Source organism: Sceloporus undulatus, chromosome 3 (assembly GCF_019175285.1).
Source record: "Sceloporus undulatus isolate JIND9_A2432 ecotype Alabama chromosome 3, SceUnd_v1.1, whole genome shotgun sequence".
In the NCBI taxonomy this organism is placed as follows: Eukaryota; Metazoa; Chordata; class Lepidosauria; order Squamata; family Phrynosomatidae; genus Sceloporus; species Sceloporus undulatus.
The window spans coordinates 12,908,849-12,928,701 of record NC_056524.1 but is presented as its reverse complement, the minus strand read 5'-3'; the positions used below and the strand labels follow the sequence as shown (position 1 = coordinate 12,928,701).

Sequence of the window (19,853 nt, the reverse complement as noted above, 5' to 3'; positions counted from 1 at the left end):
CTTGAATAAAAACAAATAACTCAGAATTATAAGAGCAGTCGGTATGATACCAGAAACCTGATTTCTGTTGTTAATAGCAACGAATTCTGTCAACTCGCATGGAGAAGGCTGAGTGGAAGGCATCAGAGAAAACAGGTGATTGGACTGGATGGCCCTTAAGATCTCTTGCAAGTCTATGATTATGTGATTCTATGTAAAATCCTTAATTGAGCCAAAGGTTTCTGGGCAGTTTCAGGGTTAAAAGTGTGTACAGGAGGGGCAGCTACAAGCTACTTTTAATCTTTCTTGCGAACTAGTGGCAATTAAGAGGAGAGATGATGCCCTTCCTTGTGGTAGGTTTTGCACCCCTTGTTTCACCTTACTGTAGAAAAATTGTAAGTTATCCATTTTCACTGCCTTCAAAATGGGTGGAGGTCACCCCCGCTCAATACAATCTTTAGTACTATTCTAAGCAATTACAGCTGAATGCAATTCAGATCTTGGGTGCCATTGAATTGTCATATTTCTCCATCAAGTAAAAGTTGCAGTTACTCTTGGATATCAGTGCATTCTGAATTTCAGACTGTCACCAGTGGATTGCTCTCCCATGAACAACTGCTGAGAAACAGAATGCCTAGACAAATATATATATTTTAATTTCTTGTGATTGAATCTCCATGGTCTAGCATGAGGGGGTGTAATGGTATCAGTAGCTAAAACAGGTTTTCCATATCTTTTGTGTAAGGCAGCTGAGTTTTCACTGTTGATTTTACTGTGCATATGCATGATTCTAATTAATATGCTGTACAAGCAGTAATACGCAATGGTCGTGTAAGTTTTGAGTTGTCCTTAAAAGCTCTTGTAACGTGATACCTTTCATAGAATGTTATGCATACACCCACATCATGAAACCCAAATCTTTGTGTGCCACCCACAACTTCACCCAACCCATTCATTATACTCCACCTTTTTGCCATGCTAAATATTGCCTGTACTAACCTGCATTCAGTTAACACTCCATGTCTTACTTTCACCTTGAATAATTCAAAGGAGAAATTTGAAAGAAGGAGTATTGTATGCGTGAAATTTTGGTATGGTATGCCAATCAAATAATTCTGTTTAAATAGACAGCTTTGGCTGACCTCTGGATAAAGCAGTCAGTGTTTATAGCCATGCGTGAATGAATTTATGAACTGAACTAACAAGCAACCCCATGCGGCTATGAAGCCTAAATTATCCTTAAACTTGTAGCTGTTGTGTAAGTTACAAGTAAAGGATAATAGTAAAATATACTTAAAAATAAGATTGATGAAGATTAATTAAACTTTATATTTGTTTCTGAGACATTTTCCAACCACACAGGGAGCTAGGCAGATAAATTTCCTTGGTGCACCTGATTAAAAGATACTGTTGGTAACTAGCCAATCCTTGGGTAACTTTGGCAAGTTTTGACATCACATTACAAACTTTGTCCTGTGGAATTATGACAAGGTGAAGGAAATCTTTAGGTGGTATTGCCTTGATGAACCTGTACTTCAGTATTTATCTGGTGAGTCCTCCACACAGATGTTGGAAAACCAAGGGTGTGCATTTTTATGTGTTCCTACAAAAAGTGAAGAATAATAAAGCTAGTCAAAGTCATCTGTATGGTGTTGCTCATTTGGGTTGGTAAGATAAAATCTGAAGCAATTCCTGCTCAAAGAAATGAATTAAAAGTGAGCATGTAGTAAAAAATGAAATAGTGTTTGGTTCCCATTTCATGTTGTCCTTAGACTTTTAGAATGCCATATACAGGTTGTGACAAAGGTTGTCTACCACATGAGGAGGAAGAACACGAGTGAAGAGATTAGAAGAGGGACAAATAATCATGATTGTGATGGTTGAATAATTTTACTTATAAAGCTGATGGCTAGGTGACATGCTGCATGATCCTATTCACAATTCAACATTTGGAATGCCTGTGGTGGTTCCTCAACTCCAGGAGTTCCTAGATGAGGTAGATTATCTAGATTCATTTCAGTCTGTTTTCATGCCAGGTTATAGGACAGAAACGGCCTTGACCACCTCTGTGGATGATCTATGCTGGTACTGGACAAAGGAGTGTGTTTCTGTTTCTGATGAAGTTCCTAGTGGCTTTTGGTATCATTGACTATTGTATTAACCTGAGTTGCCTCCCTGGCCTGGGGCTTAGAGGTACTGTTCTGTGGTAGCTTCATTCTTTCCTGGAGGGTGCTCTCAGATGATGATGCCAGGAGGTTCCTGCTCGACTCCTTGGCTCTTGGCCTTTGGAGTTCCTCATGGTTCTGTCTTCTCCCCTATGCTTTTTAACATGCATGAAAGCTCTGGGAGAATTTGTCCAGTGTTCAGGCATCAGATGTCACCATTATACCAGTGATAGCCAGCTCTATTACACCTTTCCACCTAATTCCAACAAAGATGTTTCTTTGCTAACTGGTGCCTGGTTTCTTTGCTAACCTGGTGCCTGAGGTTCAACAAATTGGAGCTCAGTGTAGATAAGATTAACTCCTGGTCAGCTGGAAGGCAGATATAGGAATGGAGATTCAGCCTGTTTTAGATGGGGTTGTTGTTGTGTGCCTTCAAGTCATTTCTGACTTATGGTGACCCTAAGGTTGAAGCTATCATGGGGTTTACTTGGCAAGTTGCTGTAGAAGGAGGTTGCCACTTCCATCCTCTGAGGCTAAAGTAGTGTGAGTTCCCCAGGGTCACCAGGTGGTTTTACATGGCCAAGCCAGGATTTGAACCCTGGTCTCCAGAGTCATTGTCCAGCACTCAAACCACTGCATCATGCTATCTCTTTAGATGGGGTTACACTCCCCTTGAAAACTCAGATTTGCAGTTTGGGGGAATTCCTCAGTTCAACTCTGAGCCCGGAGGCCCAGGTTTCAGCAAACCTCAGTTGGTTCAAAAAGCTGCAGCCAGGTTGTGAACTGTAGCTAGCTGTAGGAAGTACATAACTCCCTTGTTTGCAACAGCTCCACTAGCTGCTAGTCTGTTTTTGGACACAATTCAAAGTGTTGATTTTGTCCTACAGACCCCATGCAGTGTGAGTCTAGGTTATTTGAAGGACCATATCCCCCTTGGAGATCTAAGATAATTTATAGAGGCCCTTCTCTCTGTTTCACTACCTTTGTAGGCTTGTTTGGTGGGAACAAGGGTGTAGGGCTGCTCGGCACTTGCTCCCAGACTTTGGAACTCTCTCCTTAGAGAAATCAGGATGGCCCCCTCCTTGCTCTTCTTCTATCAGCAAGTCAAAACATTTTTATGCCACCAGACCTTTAGAAACTGAATGGATTGGGGTTTTTAATTTAATTTACTCTCCAGTATCTCCATTGAAAATTGAGTGAGACTTCTTTCTGAAATCCTGAAGCAACCACTCCACTTGAATTGTTAAGATAGATAGTATTAAACTAGTTGGACTACAAATTGGTTGAAAGTAGTGTCACGTGTATTCCCTTGCATCATATGGACAATGATCTACTATAGTGTGATGCTTGTAATAGCACTTGGACTTCCTTGCAACTCTGTAGTGCATAAAATCTACTCTGGATGATCCCCCCCAATAGAATCTTCTTGACAGCTAGGTGATTACTGTTGATCTAGCTTCATGCTGATTAATTGTGGTTGGGGTAAAGTTGGGTGGATAACCAAGAAGACAGTGATGTTACGACTTCCCTTCTGGATTCTCTGTGCACATGACATTCAGCATGGTGTTGGTACTGGGTGAGGGAATTGGTAATCCATTGCAAACTAGGTCTGTGAATTTTGGGTGCTTGCCTAACCCAACAGTACAAAAATGTGGCTGTAAAAGGTTTGAAAGAGATTCAGTGTTAATAAAAATACTGGGCAATTTACAGTATCTGAAGTATTTTCCTAGTTCTGTGCTACACCCAAGTCACTGGGATGCAGCCTAGGCTTGCCATTGTACCCCAGTGGAATCCCACCACAGTCACACTCTATGATGTTTCTTCCAAATAACAGTATTCATAATTTGAAAACAAAAACATATATCCAGGCATAATGTGGTCAGATGTTGTGAATGTTTGTGTATTGCTGTCTACCTAACACAGTCCAACTGCAAAATGTTAAAACCTGATGGAATCATTAAACAATATGAGCATGTAACTAGTGGCTGTTCTGGCTATTAAACTAAATAGTTTTCCATATTGATGTGTCTCTGCTATTTTCAAAGATTGGAAAATACTGTAATTGCTTCCAATTGAATACTCAGAAGACATATTGGCTGTATTTAATATACCTGTTCTGTAGTCACAGGCCAACTTGGAGTCTTTCAAAGGCTGAAAAGGGGGTATAAAATGCTTATTAAGCTGTTAGAACTGCCATGTTTATTGACTGCTCTTGAAATGCCCATTCAAATATTATAGATCTGGAAAATATTTGGGCTTAAGTGGATCTCTAGAGCAGACGTATCCAACTCTTTAAGGCCAACTGTTGCCTTCTGCCTATTTGTACCCTCATCAGAGAATGAAAAATGTTATTTGTGACCAGTTCCACTTCTTTATGGAGAATTGTAGTCACCATAATCTGTTCATCAGTGGGGAAAGCTGAATGTTGCTCAGCATTCCTGGATTCAGGGGCATGTGGTAGCTGCTGCTGTTCTTTCTAGGGGGTGTTCTCTCTTGTGATTTAAAACAAATTTAAATACAGCGGTTCATTTTAAAGTGATTCAAAATACAGCGAGTGTTATCCCGCTTTTCCATTCGCTTTATTTGTATCGTTCCCATTTACTTTATGTTTTATTTTAATTCGCTGTAATTGACCCTGTTTCGTCCCCATTCAAGGATGAATCGGTGTATATTTAAACCGCTTTTGTTACTTTTTCGTTCACATTCACTTGTTTCGGCTGTCAATCAAAGCGACGTCATCATGTCGTCACATTAATTCGGAGTAACATACACCGATGTAGCCTGTACCTGCGTTCCCACTACCTGGCCATTTTTAATTCGTTACAAATGTTGCGGTTGTTTTTTTAAAAGAGCCAATCAGGAGGTGCTTATTCGTCCTCTTCTGTGTCTCCCCATATTAACTGCCATAACTCAGTGCTAGGGAATCCTGGGAATGGTAGTTTATTATGGCACCAGCACTGTCTGGCAGAGGAGGACATATGTCTCACAAACACAACCATCCCATAGTTCCTCTGGAAAGAGCCTCAGTAGCCCCAAATTCGCTTTGGCTGCCCCATGGGGAGAGAATCTTTGGGGAAGATTGCTCCCAGGGCTGTCTGGAGAGCCTTGAAGTGGGGATATGTCCTGCAAAATCCATTCCATAGTTCCCCCAAAGCCCATCTGCTGCTCAGGCAGAGGTGAAAAAGAAAAAAAAGAATAGTTAAAAATGGTGTTTAATGGCTCTCCTCACACATTGGTCTATGAAAGAGGAACAGAGGGGAGGTTGCGATCCACCGGAGGAAAGGCTATTATGCGAATGGAAGAAAATGGTGCTGGCGATGCAGAAAGAGACCAAAGAGGGTGACACCCCCAGGCCAGCCCATCGCGCTCCGCTCCTCTCATCCAGTTGACCCAATTCAAAGGCCGAAACGTTCCTATTTAAATACTCCGAATCCTATCCCGAATCAAGGAAAAATTGTAGGTTCGACCCTTCTATTTTTTTAACCCAGATTATACACCATTAACACGGATTAAATAAAAATCCGGTTTATGATTCGGATTTTAGTGGGAATAATTGCAGGTTACTCTGGAACTGTTCTAGAGTTAATTCGTTTTCTAATAGGAACGCTATACCTTGGATTTGATTTGTAACACAGAGTATAAGCCAGTGAGAACACCCCCGTAGCCTGTTGAAATGTACCTCCTGATCCACCTCCATTCATTTGAATTGTGGAACTTGGAAAAGGCAAGAGAAATGAGATGATAAGATACACAGAAGAAATATGGCTGGACAGACTGACTATGTATACGGCAGGGAAAACAAACCAAGAATTTAAGACTAAATAAAATAATAAATAAATAAAAATAAAACTTTTATTTTTATCCCGCTTTTCTGTAACTAGACAATCAAAGCGGCTCACAACATATTAAAATATCCACATTTACAACATTATGTCCCAAATTCCCCCCCCCCCCTTAAAACAGGATTAAACATGTTACAATTAAAATATCTATTAAAAACACAAAAAACACAATAAAAATATAACAAGGACAGAGCGGTGGGCTAATACATGATGTGGGGGCAGTCATTCTGTGGCTGGAATGGGAAAAGGTTGGAAAATTGTGGTATTAGTAATATGTTTAAACCATTTCACAAAACCTGAGATGCAGTACTTCAATTAGATAAGTATATTATGTTATTATATTGAAATGGAACCATGCTTTAGTTGATATGACATTTATTTTTTATTTTATTTTATTTTCCATTAACTCGGGTTACATGTATTATTATTATTATTATTATTATTATTATTATTATTATTATTATGCTTTATTTATATAGTGCTGTAGATTTGCACAGCGCTGTACATACAAACAATAAAATAGATGCGAGTAATCCTGCCCATGGTGTACAATCTAAGAAATAGTAGCATAATACATATAAATAATACGTAACAATATAGGCAACAAATTAAAAACGTCAAATAGCAAATAATAGTCATGCAGTGCCTGGGAACGCTTCTCTGAACAGGCTGGTCTTCAACTCAGTTTTGAACTAGTTAAAGAAGTGATTGACCCGTGAGGCTCGTGGGGGAAGAAGGTTCCAGGAGTGAGGGGCAGCAAGTGAAAAGGGACAAATCTGGGACAGGGCAGAGAAAATCCTGGGTTGAGACAGCCGACCTTGACTACCAGAACGGAGGGCCTGAGCGGGAAAGTGAGGAGAAAGAAGGTCTGATAAATAAGGAGGGGCCAGCCCATGAAGGGCTTTAAAATTCAACAACAGGAGCTTATACTGAATACGGAAAGGTAGGGGGAGCCAATGAAGGGATGGCAACAAAGGAGAGATATGGTCAGAGCAGAGGACGATATCTCTCCTGTAGTATTGCAAGATGGAGCTTTACAAATCATTTTATTGTATTGCATTTTGGCCTTATTCTGCCTTGTTGTATGAGGTGCAAAGGGTGATAAGCAGCATTATGTGAGTAAGCTTCCATTTACACAGCAGGACATTCCAGCTTCGCTTATTGATTTTTATTATTTTTTAATGTATATACTGCTTGTTCTCTCATATGGGACCCCAAAGCAGCTCACGTCATATGATAAATACAAAATGTCTGAAATACAAAAATGAAAATAAAACCCACGTAAAAACATTAACATAAACAGTAAAAAGCACATTAAAACCTTCATGTTGTACTATCCCAACCTGTTAAAAGCTGAAGACCTGTTAAAATAAGAAGCTCTTTGCCTGTGGGCACAAAAGGAGAACAGAAAATTCCATAGCCCGGGAACCAAGAAGGCTGCCTCCCCTGTCCTCACTAGTCGAACCTGTGATAGTAGTGGGGCCAAGAGAAAGCCCTTCCTCAAAAACTTTAGAACTCAGATAGTAGAGAGATATGATCTGTCACTTCCCCCGTAATCCATCAGATTTGTTGAGGGGCATAGGAACTGCAAAGGGAGGGGATGATACTTTACAGACTAATTTTGAATTGACAGTTAAACATAATTCAGATCTCTGTATTAATGGAGAATGGGGTGAAGAGAAAACAACTTAAAATGAGGCAAAAATGGTCACGTAATTATCATTGTGTGTTCCTCTTAAGTGTGATGTTTATTATGGAGAGTTGCAAAGCTTATTGGGCATTTGAAGTCAGGTTATCCTCTTCCTCATCAGACAACTATAATACTGTCTTTTTACCCTCTCCCCTAAAGGAGTTCCCCCTCTTTTTGCTGGGATATGGACTATCCAGACAACAAACACAATAGCTAATGCATCTGAACAATGAATCATACCACTGGATGAACACACTGGACTTTAAATACCATTTAAAATGTAAACTTGTGTGTGCGAGAGAGTGCCTCTCAAGGGAAAGAATGAATCTTATCTTTCAAGGGATGAACAACTCCAGGCATATTTACTTGCAATACCTACCTGCTTGGATTGTGCAAAAATGCTATATTACAACTACTGAAAGGCTTATAATTAACACTAAGGTATGCATTCCCTTTCTCTAATCACAGGAAGAGAAATAAGCTTTGATCAGATGAGTGTTCTGTCATCTGTGTTTTTCTGGTATTTGGATTTAGGACTGACACAGTCTACCTTTCCTCTGCCACTTAACCACTGGAAATGTTGTTTGTCTTCTTCCTAGATAAAATTTAGCCAGAACAATCTCAGGAGGACAAGTGTTTTAGGAATGTGCATTGTTGCATTTGCATCTTTGATGGTTCTGTTGTTTTGGTAAACCACATAAATTTGTGTTTTTTTTTCTGCCTAGATATATATTTTTTATCTGATGACATCTCTCTGGTTTCTTAAGTTCCATTTGTGTATCATCTGTGTATCCCTTGTTCAAACAGAAATTGTAATAATAATAAATAATAATCATTAGACTTTAGTTTATATCTAAAATGTGTTGATTCCAAAATGTGTCAATGATGTTGCCTTCAGTATTTTAATAATATTTAAAATGGAAATATTTAAAATGAAAAAAAGCATATTAACCTGGATTAACCCACTATTGGGCCAAAATAGAAAGCAGCAGAATTCTGATATGCTGTTCATTTTCCTGTCAAAAGCATCCATAAGCAATTACTTTCAGTAGTTGTATCTTGATTACTTGCTTTTGAGCTGCAAGGTAGAACTGAAAGGCGCATAAAGTTATCCCAGTTAGCATTTTCTGCCACACCAGTTTTTTTTAAAAAAAAATTAATAAAAGAACTAGTGATAAAAAGTAGAGCACTAGTCCATAACCTTCCAGCTCACTTCCCTGGTTATATGGTATTTGGGTGATCTTGGGTGGAAATCTGGTGAATTCTGGCGGAAAGAGATGATCAAGATTCACCATTTATTTGAGTACACTGCGACCTCGGGTTACGAAATTAATTCGTTCCGCGGCCGCTTTCGTAACCCGAAAAGCCTTCGTAAGCCGAAATGCCATAGGCGCTAATGGGGAAAAGCCGCGATTCCGTGTAAAATAGCGCCGAAAAGCACCAAAAGTTTTTTCGTAACCCGAAAAAACATTCGTAACCCGGAACAATTATTTCCAATGGGATTTTTTCGTATCCCGAAAATTTCGTAAGCTGGGTATTTCGTATCCCGAGGTACCAGTGTAATAAGTGGACACGGAAGAAGAACATACAGCTCCAAAAATGCAGCTAGGTAGGTTAACACTAACATACTAACCATATAGTATGACCTTTGTGCATACTCCTACTTCATTCTTCGGAAAATTTGGTTCATTTGCTTTAGTGAGATCTGCTGAATGTCTGATCAAGTTAGACTCCATCCAGATACATCTAGAAGACGGGGAAATCTTAAGTATATTTGTGCATGTTTCCACTAGAATGGAAAGTCCACTGCCTCTTATGCTTGCCTTCTTTGAACTTAAGAAGAGGCCTGTTGGGTCAGACAGAGGTTCTGTTCTAGGATCCTGTTGTTCACAGTGACTAATCATATGCCTCTGGGAATCCCACAAATAGGTCATGAAGGCAACAGTGTCCACCAGGCACTGGTACTCGGTGGCATACTGGTACTCTGGTCCACCATCAACTGGTACTCAGAGGCTCCCTTCAACCATTATGACAATAGCTGTTGCTCAACAGCCATTGTGGATTTATGGTGCAGTCTCAAAAAGCCACCATTATTTACACAACAGGCATTTATATTATAATCTTGGTAATTGTTTGAGATGGTGCAGTGAGCGAAACAAGGCTATCTTTGTGGTGTCGTTGTGTGCCTTCAAGTCATTTTTGACTTATGGCGACTCTATAGACAGACTTCAGTTTTGTAACCTGCCTGTCTGCTAGTTGTAATAGATCAACACCAAGGCAATTCTTTAGTTAAGTTTGATTTCCCCTTAAAAATAGTGCTCAGAGCAAAGGTAAATCTGGGGATTTTTGAAATAGCAATAAACATGTTGGTGTTTTTTTTTTTTAAAAAAACGTACTTGTTTAAGCAGCTGTACAGTTGTCTTACATTTAGGCTGCCCTTTGGACAGTGGCATCCCTTTAGTTTCTTGCCTGGCTTATTATCCCCCACAAAAGTGAGATAATGCATAGATAAAATCAAGGTGTAGCTAAATTAATAGAGGCCATGAAGTTCAAAGGGCCAAATGTAAAGGCAGAGTAGACTGATATGGGCTGTTCGTTTGACGTTCATCACCTTTTAAAAAATTATGTAACATGTAAATATGTGCAGTAGTTGATTCCTTCCAATGAACCTCTGCAGTTCAGATCATTTGTCTGTTTTAAGTAACATTTGCTCACTTTTAAATTTTTTCAAATTATTGCATTTTCATGGAGTTCATGTGTATGCATGCTTCAGTTTGGGGGGGGGCAGCTAAGGAGCTAGCTTTTACTTGTGTCTAGGTGTGCTCCTACTTGGTAATTTCCATTGTACCTACTACCAGGATGTTGGAAGAACTGGACGGACATTAAGCTTAAAAGCTCAACGTATTATCAACCAAGCTTCCTCTGTCCCACTTCTGAAGACCAGCCTGCTTGAATGGAACATTATTTTTGTTATCAAATGCTTGCAGATATATCTAATGCTTTCTTTGCCTAGATACATAGAAATTTCCAGTAAACATGGAGGTGTGTCACTGTCTAATTTACAGATTCTAAAAATTGGCTGGCAAACTTATACGCGTTGTCTCTGGCTAATCTTTGCCTGCCCCTCTCACTCTTTCAGTCGATAAACTGATTGCTAATATAGAATTGCTGACCGATGTTTCCATGGCAGTAGGTCGAAATCAAGAGTAAGATTTTGATTTCTCTACAGCTCTTTGCACAAAGAGTGTAAATAGGGATGAAATTTCTTGGCTGCAGAAAATGTGGAGCTGCAGCTAAGGCTGTAGAAATTGTCAATCCTAGGTTCGGAGTGACATTGCTAGTAAAATACTACTTTGTGATGGCTGCTTCATAATTACAGTTTTCACTTCATGATTCCGCTGTGTGCTCAGGGCCAGAAGCTTTATATGCATTTTTCATTAGCTGTATCAAATGGTTCCCTGTAAAGTGCATCATTTACTATTATGGCATATTTGTAAGCCCTGAGATCCTGAAGATCTTCCAGTCAGGGTTGATGATTTCTCGTTCAGGTTTTTGAACTTTGGAAGGGCTTCCTTTCCCAAGGGAATGAGGCACTTACAGGATAAACATCTGAGAGGGCTGGGCCTAGGAATGACCCAGGCTTGCAATTTTTAGATTAATAGTGCACTGTTTTGCACATCTTGCTGGCTGTCCCTCTCACCCACCCACCCCCAATCTCCTATAGCAAAGCATTAGTAGTTTGAGAAAGGGAGCAGAGTATGGGAGGAAATTGGGCAAAGTGGAGGATAATGATATCCAGTTAATAGTTTTGGGGTCATTACATAGAGCAGCTGGGCAGATCTTGTTACAGGTTGAATATCCCTTATCTAAAATCCTTGGGATCAGAAGTGTTTTGAATTGAAATTTAGATTTTTGTTTTTTTAGATTTTGGAATAAATTTGTTTTCATATATGTACATAATGATATAACTTGGAGATGAGCCTCAAGTCTAAACACTAAATTTATATAAACACCTTATACACATAGCCTGTATACACAATTTATATACACACATGTTTCATATACACCTTGTACACATAGACTAAAGGTAATTTTATACAGTACAGTGTTTTTAAATAATTTTGGTAGAATTCAGAGACGTAGCTGTATGAGTCTGGAATATCAGTATGCAAAATAATTTTGTAGCACCTTTGAGGTGTGAAAGAAGTTGTAGCATACAGACTTGGTCTACTAAGTCCAAGTCTACAAAAGCTTACATTACAATTTATTTTGCACAATTAGTCTTAAAGGTGCTGCAAGATCCCTTTAATAATGTTGTGCATGAAAGAGTGTTTGTGTACACTGAGCCATCAGAAAGCAAAAGTATCACTATTGCAGCTATCCATGAAAAAAGTTTGGGGTTTTGGAATATTTCAAATTTCAGAATTCTGGACAAGGGAGATCCAACCTGTAGTACTAGTTCTAGTGATCTTGATGTTTATGACCCACTGTGCTTCCTAGATCTATGGGGCATTTGGTTTTACTTGATCTATGGGTTATTTCATTTATTTTACCACAAAAATGTATATGAAAAAAGTGCTGCAGGTCTTTATTGTACAGATGCCTATACTGCAAGCCACAAGGTTGTGAGTTCAATCCCAGGCAGAGCTCCAAGGTCTACTCAGTCTTGCATCTCTCCATAGGTCGCTAAAATGAGTACCCAGCTTGTTGGGGGCAATTAAGCTGTAAACCGCTGAGGCACTACTTAATTCACTGAAACGGTATAGAAATGTACTTGCTATTTTTATTGCTATTTATTCCATTTTAATTATTAAAAAACTAGGTAATGATTAATAATATCATTCATACTTGTTAAAATCATTCTTTTGGAGCTCTTGCAATGTGACTAGCTTGCTCAACACAGGCTGGAAAGTTGTATGTGTCAGTCAGGGCTGTCCTTTCACTTCCAGATTGCATATGAAAGGGAACATTGTATGAAGTGAAACTTGGGAGGCTTCAGTGAAAATACAGATAATATGTGGACTGAGCACAAATAATAGTTTTGGCATGTGTTCAATGTACAGTGTATTTTTGTAGGTGGAATGATGTAAGCCCCATGGATGTGAGCTAAAATCTGACTCCAACGTGCTTCAAGTTGCCCCATCTATTGTAGAAAGCTTCGTCTTGGATTAGCACACGTGTATCTTCTATGTATGGCCAAAACCTCAAAGGTCTTTGGAAGCTAGATGCTCATAATTCTTGAGCAAAATTTAGAATAGTGTATCTTTTTATAGAGCTGAACAGTGGTTGGAATTGTTGCAAATTACTTCAGCTGACAGCAACTGGGAGCTAACTTTTATTCATGAAAGGTGGGGGGCAGGAAACTGTTTGGGTTGGTTAAGGAAATGGCGAATACCTTTCTAGTGAGCATTTTGAAGGCTTTATTTTTGTAAGACTCCATTTATAGACACGCCAGGGAAGAATAAAAAGAAACTTAGCCTTTTCCCTCCCTATAGACCATGTCTGTCGCGTTGTCTCCTTACCCTCTTCTTCCTGGGTGCACTAACATTAAAGCCATTAAACTAAAACTTGGCAGGATGGCTAGCTTAGATGGCTGTAATGCTGCTTTAACGTTTTTAATCTGCTAAATCACTTAAGCATCTTGATGGCTGCCAGACATAAATCTCTTAACTTTGAAGAAAGTCTTGGTGTAGTTGAGCTTTATCCTTGCTAATGGATGACAAAGCTGGTAGCTGGCTTTTCTTGCCTCCATTTTTGGTTGTTTTTTTCCTCCAGTGTTCCAACACCCATGAGTCGATTTGAGCCAGATCACACACTGGACTGGTATTAATACTTGCAATATAGTACTGGTGCATTCAATGCTCAGACCTGGAAGAATTCAGTTTGAATGGCTCTTGGGGTGAACAAATATGGTTCCAACCATGGCTCATTTTATGCGGCACTTGAGAGATAAATTAAAGTTGTGCTATTTGGAAAACTTGAGGAGGAGGATTCTTGGGTCCTATAAAGATGTTAATTCTCCCCTGGGGTGATATTTGGAATGGGATTAGAAGTGGCACTAGGCTCATGCAGTCTTTCTCTTGCTTTATAAGAAGGGTTAACTTTGGAGAATCGGAAAGGAAAATATGTTCAGAATTGTAGAATCTGCCAGTTCAGTTATTTACGCTTCTCTGCTAGGGGCAGGGAGCATGAGAATTGGACACCATCCTGATATGTCTGCTAGTACAAGCTGTCTGAAAATAAAACATGGGCCGGTTACAAACTGGCACTTTAGTGCGTGATGAGCACGCACTAGAGTTACAAAAGGGCGGTGCTTCCGCACCGCCCTAACCCTAGTGCGTGCTCGTCACACACTAAACGGCGGCGGCCCTTCCATATGGCCGCCGCCGTGAGGACGTCACGGCCGCCCCGCCTCTAGACAGGGCAGCGCGGACGTGACATCCTCAATCTGTGGCAGGGCGCCTAGGGCACCCTTTCTGTAGACCAGGAAGGAGCTCCGTTTCGGAGCTCCTTCCTGGTCCGCGGCGCCGCTTTGCTTCGCTGGGCGCAGCCTTCAGACAGCTGCGCCCAGCAAAGCAAGGGAGAAAGGGGCCAAGCGGCCCCTTTCTCCCCCTCCCCACCGCTGCGGGGTGTCCTTGGGGCTTGAAGCCCAAAGGACACCCCTTTTCAGGCTGCGAGGAAGCGGCGTTTTGCTGTTTCCCCGCAGCCTGAAAAGCGGCGGATTGGGGCCTCAGCGGCTGCCATTCTGACAGCTCAGGCCCTGATCCGGCGGGGAAAGGGGTGGGTGCAGCCCGCCTCAAAGAGACGGGCTGTAACCCGCCATGGTAAATGAGCCTCTCAAATGTTCTTGGGGACATCATAGAGCTGACTTGCACACACTCTCTCTAGCTCACTGAATCCACTTTCTCTTCTTATTCCTTGTTAGATTTCTCCAAGAAGACTACATTTTTCTTTAAGCTACATATACCACAGCACTAGGAGGTTTCTCTGGCCTTCTTATTGTTCAGGCTCCAAGAATCAAGTTTCCAAAATGAAACAAGAGTCATGTCTTCACAATTAGTAAACCAGCTTGCTATCTGTAAAGCCTACAATGAGCTGGGACCTGATTACTGTATTTATTTTAAGAGCTCATGTATGAGCTTCCCTGAGAATTGTGGTCAGTAGAACCCTCTACTTATTTCATTATCTCCACAGTACAAGGAACAGGTCCTTCTTTGTGATATTTTTTGACAGACTTTCCAGGCTTCAGGTGGGATTAGGAGCCTGGAGCCCTCTAGATCTGGTTAAACCACTACAGTATTCCAATAATATCGAAAGGGCTACAGATTCCAAGGCCTTTGTTAAAGGCATCAGTAGAAATGTCTTCTTTTAAGTCTTTGAGGATCTGTCTCAAAAGGTGTCAATGAAGTCTCTTGCTGGATTTTATCATCTTTTTGTTTGTAATTTACTGTGCTGCTTTTTTGGGGGGGGGGGGGTTTGATGGCCATAAATTTTAAAGACCATTTTTATCATAATAACTGGTACTGTAAAATAGCAATGTATAATAATGATGTACTGTATAAAGTGCTCTTTTTGTTGTTGTACTTGAGGTTAACACCCAGAAGTTCTAATGGATCTTAAAATTTAGTGTTGAGAATGGATAGGAATTATTTATGATGTTTATAATTTTATTAAAACTTTGCTAGTCGTTCTCTTCATGTCATTTCGGAATAAACTAAATCAAAAACCAGAAACACCTTAGATCTCGCAATTCTTATCTTATTCTAAAGCCTTGGGTTAATGCTGTGCAGATAAATTTTGAATCTTTCCAAACTGCCTTTCCTCTGGTAGCTTTTTCTGCAGCAGTTCAGCTTTAGGGGAATTCCTTATTATGGATTGCAGATGCCAGTGTGTACACAAAGCTAATATTGTTCACAATACAAGTAGCCAACACCATCAGAAGATGCTTTTCAGAGAGCACTCTCACACATATGTCCTCTTTCTTATCCATGAGATGTTTGGAGAATTTCCCCACTCTTCCATTGACCTGACCTGGTGGCTTTTTATTTGAAATAATAATATGTAGGAAAACTGAATAAAATTATATATATATTAGCGAGAGAGTGAGAGAGAGAGAGGAAATAATAATAATAATATGTTGTTGTTTTTTATGTTGCAGATTTAATACAGTGCACAAATGAAATGAATGTAAATATCCCACAGTTGGCGGACAGCTTGTTTGAAAGGACAATGAACAGTAGCTGGGTAGTGGTATTTAAGTCGCTCATCACAACTCACCATCTAATGGTGTATGGAAATGAGGTAACTGATTAATGCTGGTCACTAAAACTTTAGAATTGGCTTTCCCAGTGTAAACTGTTTTTTGTTTGTTTGTTTGTTTTGTTTTTTGCTGTCTATTAGGGACAGTGATTGGTGTTTAAAAGTAGTCTAAGAGTGTGAAGGTTGCAGAGGAAGGCCTTAATGTTTGTTAAAAGACCATTTACATGTCTGAGACAAGGCTATATATTGGTCAAACACAAGGGTGTGCAAACTGTAGCCTACGATGGCATGCAGCCTCTGGACTCACTTTTGAGGCTCCTGAAGCTGATTTAAAAGAATTGGCACATTTTCCCAGCACTTACCCAAACATTGCATGGAGTACATATGCAATATGAAGACAACCAATGTGAAAATATGCAAGAATACCCCCAGTCCACACAAGGGTCCCTCAGAACTCCAGAGAACTCCTAAATACTTCTATTTTGGTTAGTGAACCTTTTCAAAATAGTGACAGAAAGTAATGTAACATCATGCCAAGTCACCATTTGAAGGAGGATTCAGATAGAGTATTTGGAAACACTGTTGTGGGTGGTGGTGCGAGGCACTTGTACACTTGCCTACCCCCTTGGTTAAAGGATAAATGGGTATCTGTGGCTTTCATCATATTAAATTACAGCTTTTGTCAGTTTTAGCCCACATAGCCAATTGAAAGGGATTGCAGCCCAAAAATATCTGGAGGGCCACAAGTGCTCACCTCAGTCTGAAATTACTACAGATATTAGTCAGTAAAAAACAAAAAAACACCCCCTACTATATTTTTAAATTGTTTTTGTTACTTTTGAGAACACCTACTGGTATATTGAAGTTGTTGTTGTATACCTTCAAGTCATTTCCAACTTAAAGAGACCTAAGATCAGTGATGTCCAAACTCTGGCCCTCCAGGTTTTTGGACTTCCGCTCCCAGAAGCCTCAGCCATCTTGGCTAATGGTCTGGGATTCTGGGAGCTGAAGTCCAAAACACCTGGAGGGCAAGTGTTTGGACATCCCTGCCTAAGATGAACTGATCATGGTGTTTTCTTAGCAAGATTTGTTCAGAGGAGGTTTGCCATTGCCTTCCTCTGAGGCTGAGAGCAAGTGACATTATTTAATATTTATTTATTATTTATTTACAGTATTTATACCCCAGCCTTCAGCCCTAAAGGCTCTCAGAATGGCTTACAATTATTATTATTTTTAATTACATACCATCCAGTGGGTTTCATGACTAAGCTGGGAATTGAACTCTGGCCTCCAGAATCATAGTCCAGCTCTCAAATCACTACACTGGAAATACCTGCAACAAATGAGAAGTTACAGAAAATGTATATAAAGATTTATGGGACTAATGAGGTATCATATAAAATAAAGCAGAGCTGCAAGTGTTTATATGATAATTAGGTCAAGTCAAGAAGATTAACATTCCTTATGTATACTGTTTCTGTTGCCACCGAAAAAGAGTGTACAACTTCTGCCAGCAGAGATGGAGGGAAAATGGCTTCCTTCTAAATCTGATGAAAATAAATTACTTGGCAACTGCCTCAAAAATAATTACATCTTACTTAGAATCTATAGAATCTTGCATGTATGGCCTATAACTTCTGGCGAATGCTAGGGTTTCCCATATTTTCGAGTTTGGTCATACCTCATGTAGTTTTAGTGACTAAGCATCTGAGGAAGTAGACTGAATATATGAAAGCTCATGCTGCCAACTTCTTTCTTTCATTTAGTCTCAAAGGTGCTACAAGATCTCTCTACATACTAACATTTCCTTTAGTTAGATGGATGTACACATGAAGCAGCCTTATACCAAGTCAGACTGTATCCCTCTAACTCACTGTTAACAAGAGTCTTACTGAAACAGCAATAAAGGAGGTAGACACTGAACATGAGTATGTAGGCTATAGATACCAATGCCCTGGTACCTCTCGACTCAGAGGTACTTTGTGTGTGCTCTTAAATCTTGGGGAACATTTGTTATCTTACTGTTTCAAATTCTGAGTTGTCTGCTTTTAGTGTAACCTGTCATTTCAAAGTCAGACTAGAGAAAGATGATTGGTATCTAGGTATTTATCTTGGTATTGGTATCTAGGTATGTTAATACAGCAATAAACCACCCTGTGTTTGAATCAGTTTCCACATACAGTCTGCCTGTCCCAACTGCAGGCTTTCCATCCACTGATTTGAGCATCCACAGAAGGCCCAGTCCCATTCACCCCAGTGGCAGTGTATACATGTGGCTGCACCGCTGTGGCAGCGCTCATGGAACACCATTAAAACCAATGGGACTTGAGGTCTCATGGTTTTTGGCATCCACAGGGGGCCTGGAATGGAACCCCCACAGATACGAAGGACCAACTGTACATGATGGCATACATGCTGTAGCTTGTCTTTAATACAGTGACTTAAATTCCATGCTTCATATAGCGTAACTGCTTTATAAGTGGTGATAGTATAGAAAATAATCTCTTTTTATGCCTAATGTGACTTGTGCATTTGTTCCATCTAATTTGGCTTCCACTTCTCAGAAAGTAATGTTTTCTTTATTAAATATTTGTATACTAAAGTTCAGCAAAAATTGGTTCCAGAACAATCACAATAGTCCAAGATCTGGGGTGGGGGGATCAGAAGGAAAAGCCAAGGGTCTGCCATATTCGTTCAGTTTCACATCATCATAGGCATGGGCATAACTTGGAAGAATCCAGGTAATTGTGTTATATATACAGGAAGAACTTTGATTTTGCTGGTCTGATGTTGCCTATGCTAATTTATCTCATAGACTGTGATATTCCCTGTTGGAAAGGAGGGGTTATTGAGTATGTTTGCAGAACAATGGTGCCACATCACTCTCTGAAATATGTCTAGGATTGTATTCTTGAAACTATTACCTCATGCTATACATTTATACTGAATACTTCATGTCTTTGGCATTGATGGGGCTTGATCAGTGAAGGAAAAGGAAGTTGTGGGCTGCCTGAAGGCTGTGGAATGAATTGGACTGATGTGAGTCATCTGAACTGTGCCTCATCACAACATGGCTGAATTATTGAATGACTAAATGCCCAAAGAGGCTCGCTTTCAATAAATATAATCCCATCCAATCATTTGGGTAGTTCAGTTTTGCAAAGAAGAGCTTTCATTGTCAGAATGAGATTCAAACTGAACTGGAAGATAATCTTTGTTCTCAATTTTTCTAGACCAAGTAGACAAATAAAAGCCTTTGCATCTGTAAGCTCTCCCCCACTTTAAAAAATGTTAGCTATTCAACATCAGGTTCACCTATTATTGGTCAATTGAGCCTTCAAGATTTCTTGCCTTTCCAAAACTTCAGATCTTACCAAATCTTGGAAGTGTTCTCAGGAAGCCTGCCAAAAAGAGTGTCTCAGGAATGGAGAATTTCTCAGACATGGAAAGCATTCTAACCTAATCAACCCTCCATCTCTCTGGCTCTTTAAAAAGGTAGAAAGAAATGAATGGTATATCTTGACTGTCTTGTTGGTTCTATTTATATACACACAAACTTTAAGGATGAAGATTATTTGAATAACACAGTTTGTATTGATTAAATTGAGCATTGAAATGCTTCATGTGCAGCAAATTTAAGTCTTTCCTACACTAAGGATATACACTGGGCTCATCCCAGTCTTGGTGCAAACTCTAGAAAATGTAGAGCCACATCCGCAGCAAAGCCACTGTTTCAAGCAGTTAATCTCATTTAAAAGAACTCGCAGTTTACTCTGGAGGCACTGAGGGGGATGGGACAGTGAGACCAATGTGGTGTCAGCCTGGCTGATCCACGTGCATAACAACATAATGTTGTACCAGATTCAGCCCATGCATGTGGCTGCCATTGTGGTCAGTCGGGCCAGTCCAGGGCATGAT

General features: G+C 39.9%; 1 protein-coding gene across 8 annotated transcripts in view; it reads left to right on the top strand.

Moving 5' to 3' along the window:
* PICALM (phosphatidylinositol binding clathrin assembly protein) overlaps positions 1-19,853 on the top strand; it is a 77,828-nt gene that overhangs the window by 16,019 nt on the left and 41,956 nt on the right. For all 8 annotated transcript variants that reach the window (XM_042456346.1, XM_042456345.1, XM_042456353.1 and 5 more), the window contains exon 2: positions 15,835-15,977. In XM_042456346.1, coding sequence (XP_042312280.1) covers positions 15,835-15,977 — 143 coding nt within the window. The remainder of the gene's footprint in view (positions 1-15,834; positions 15,978-19,853) is intronic.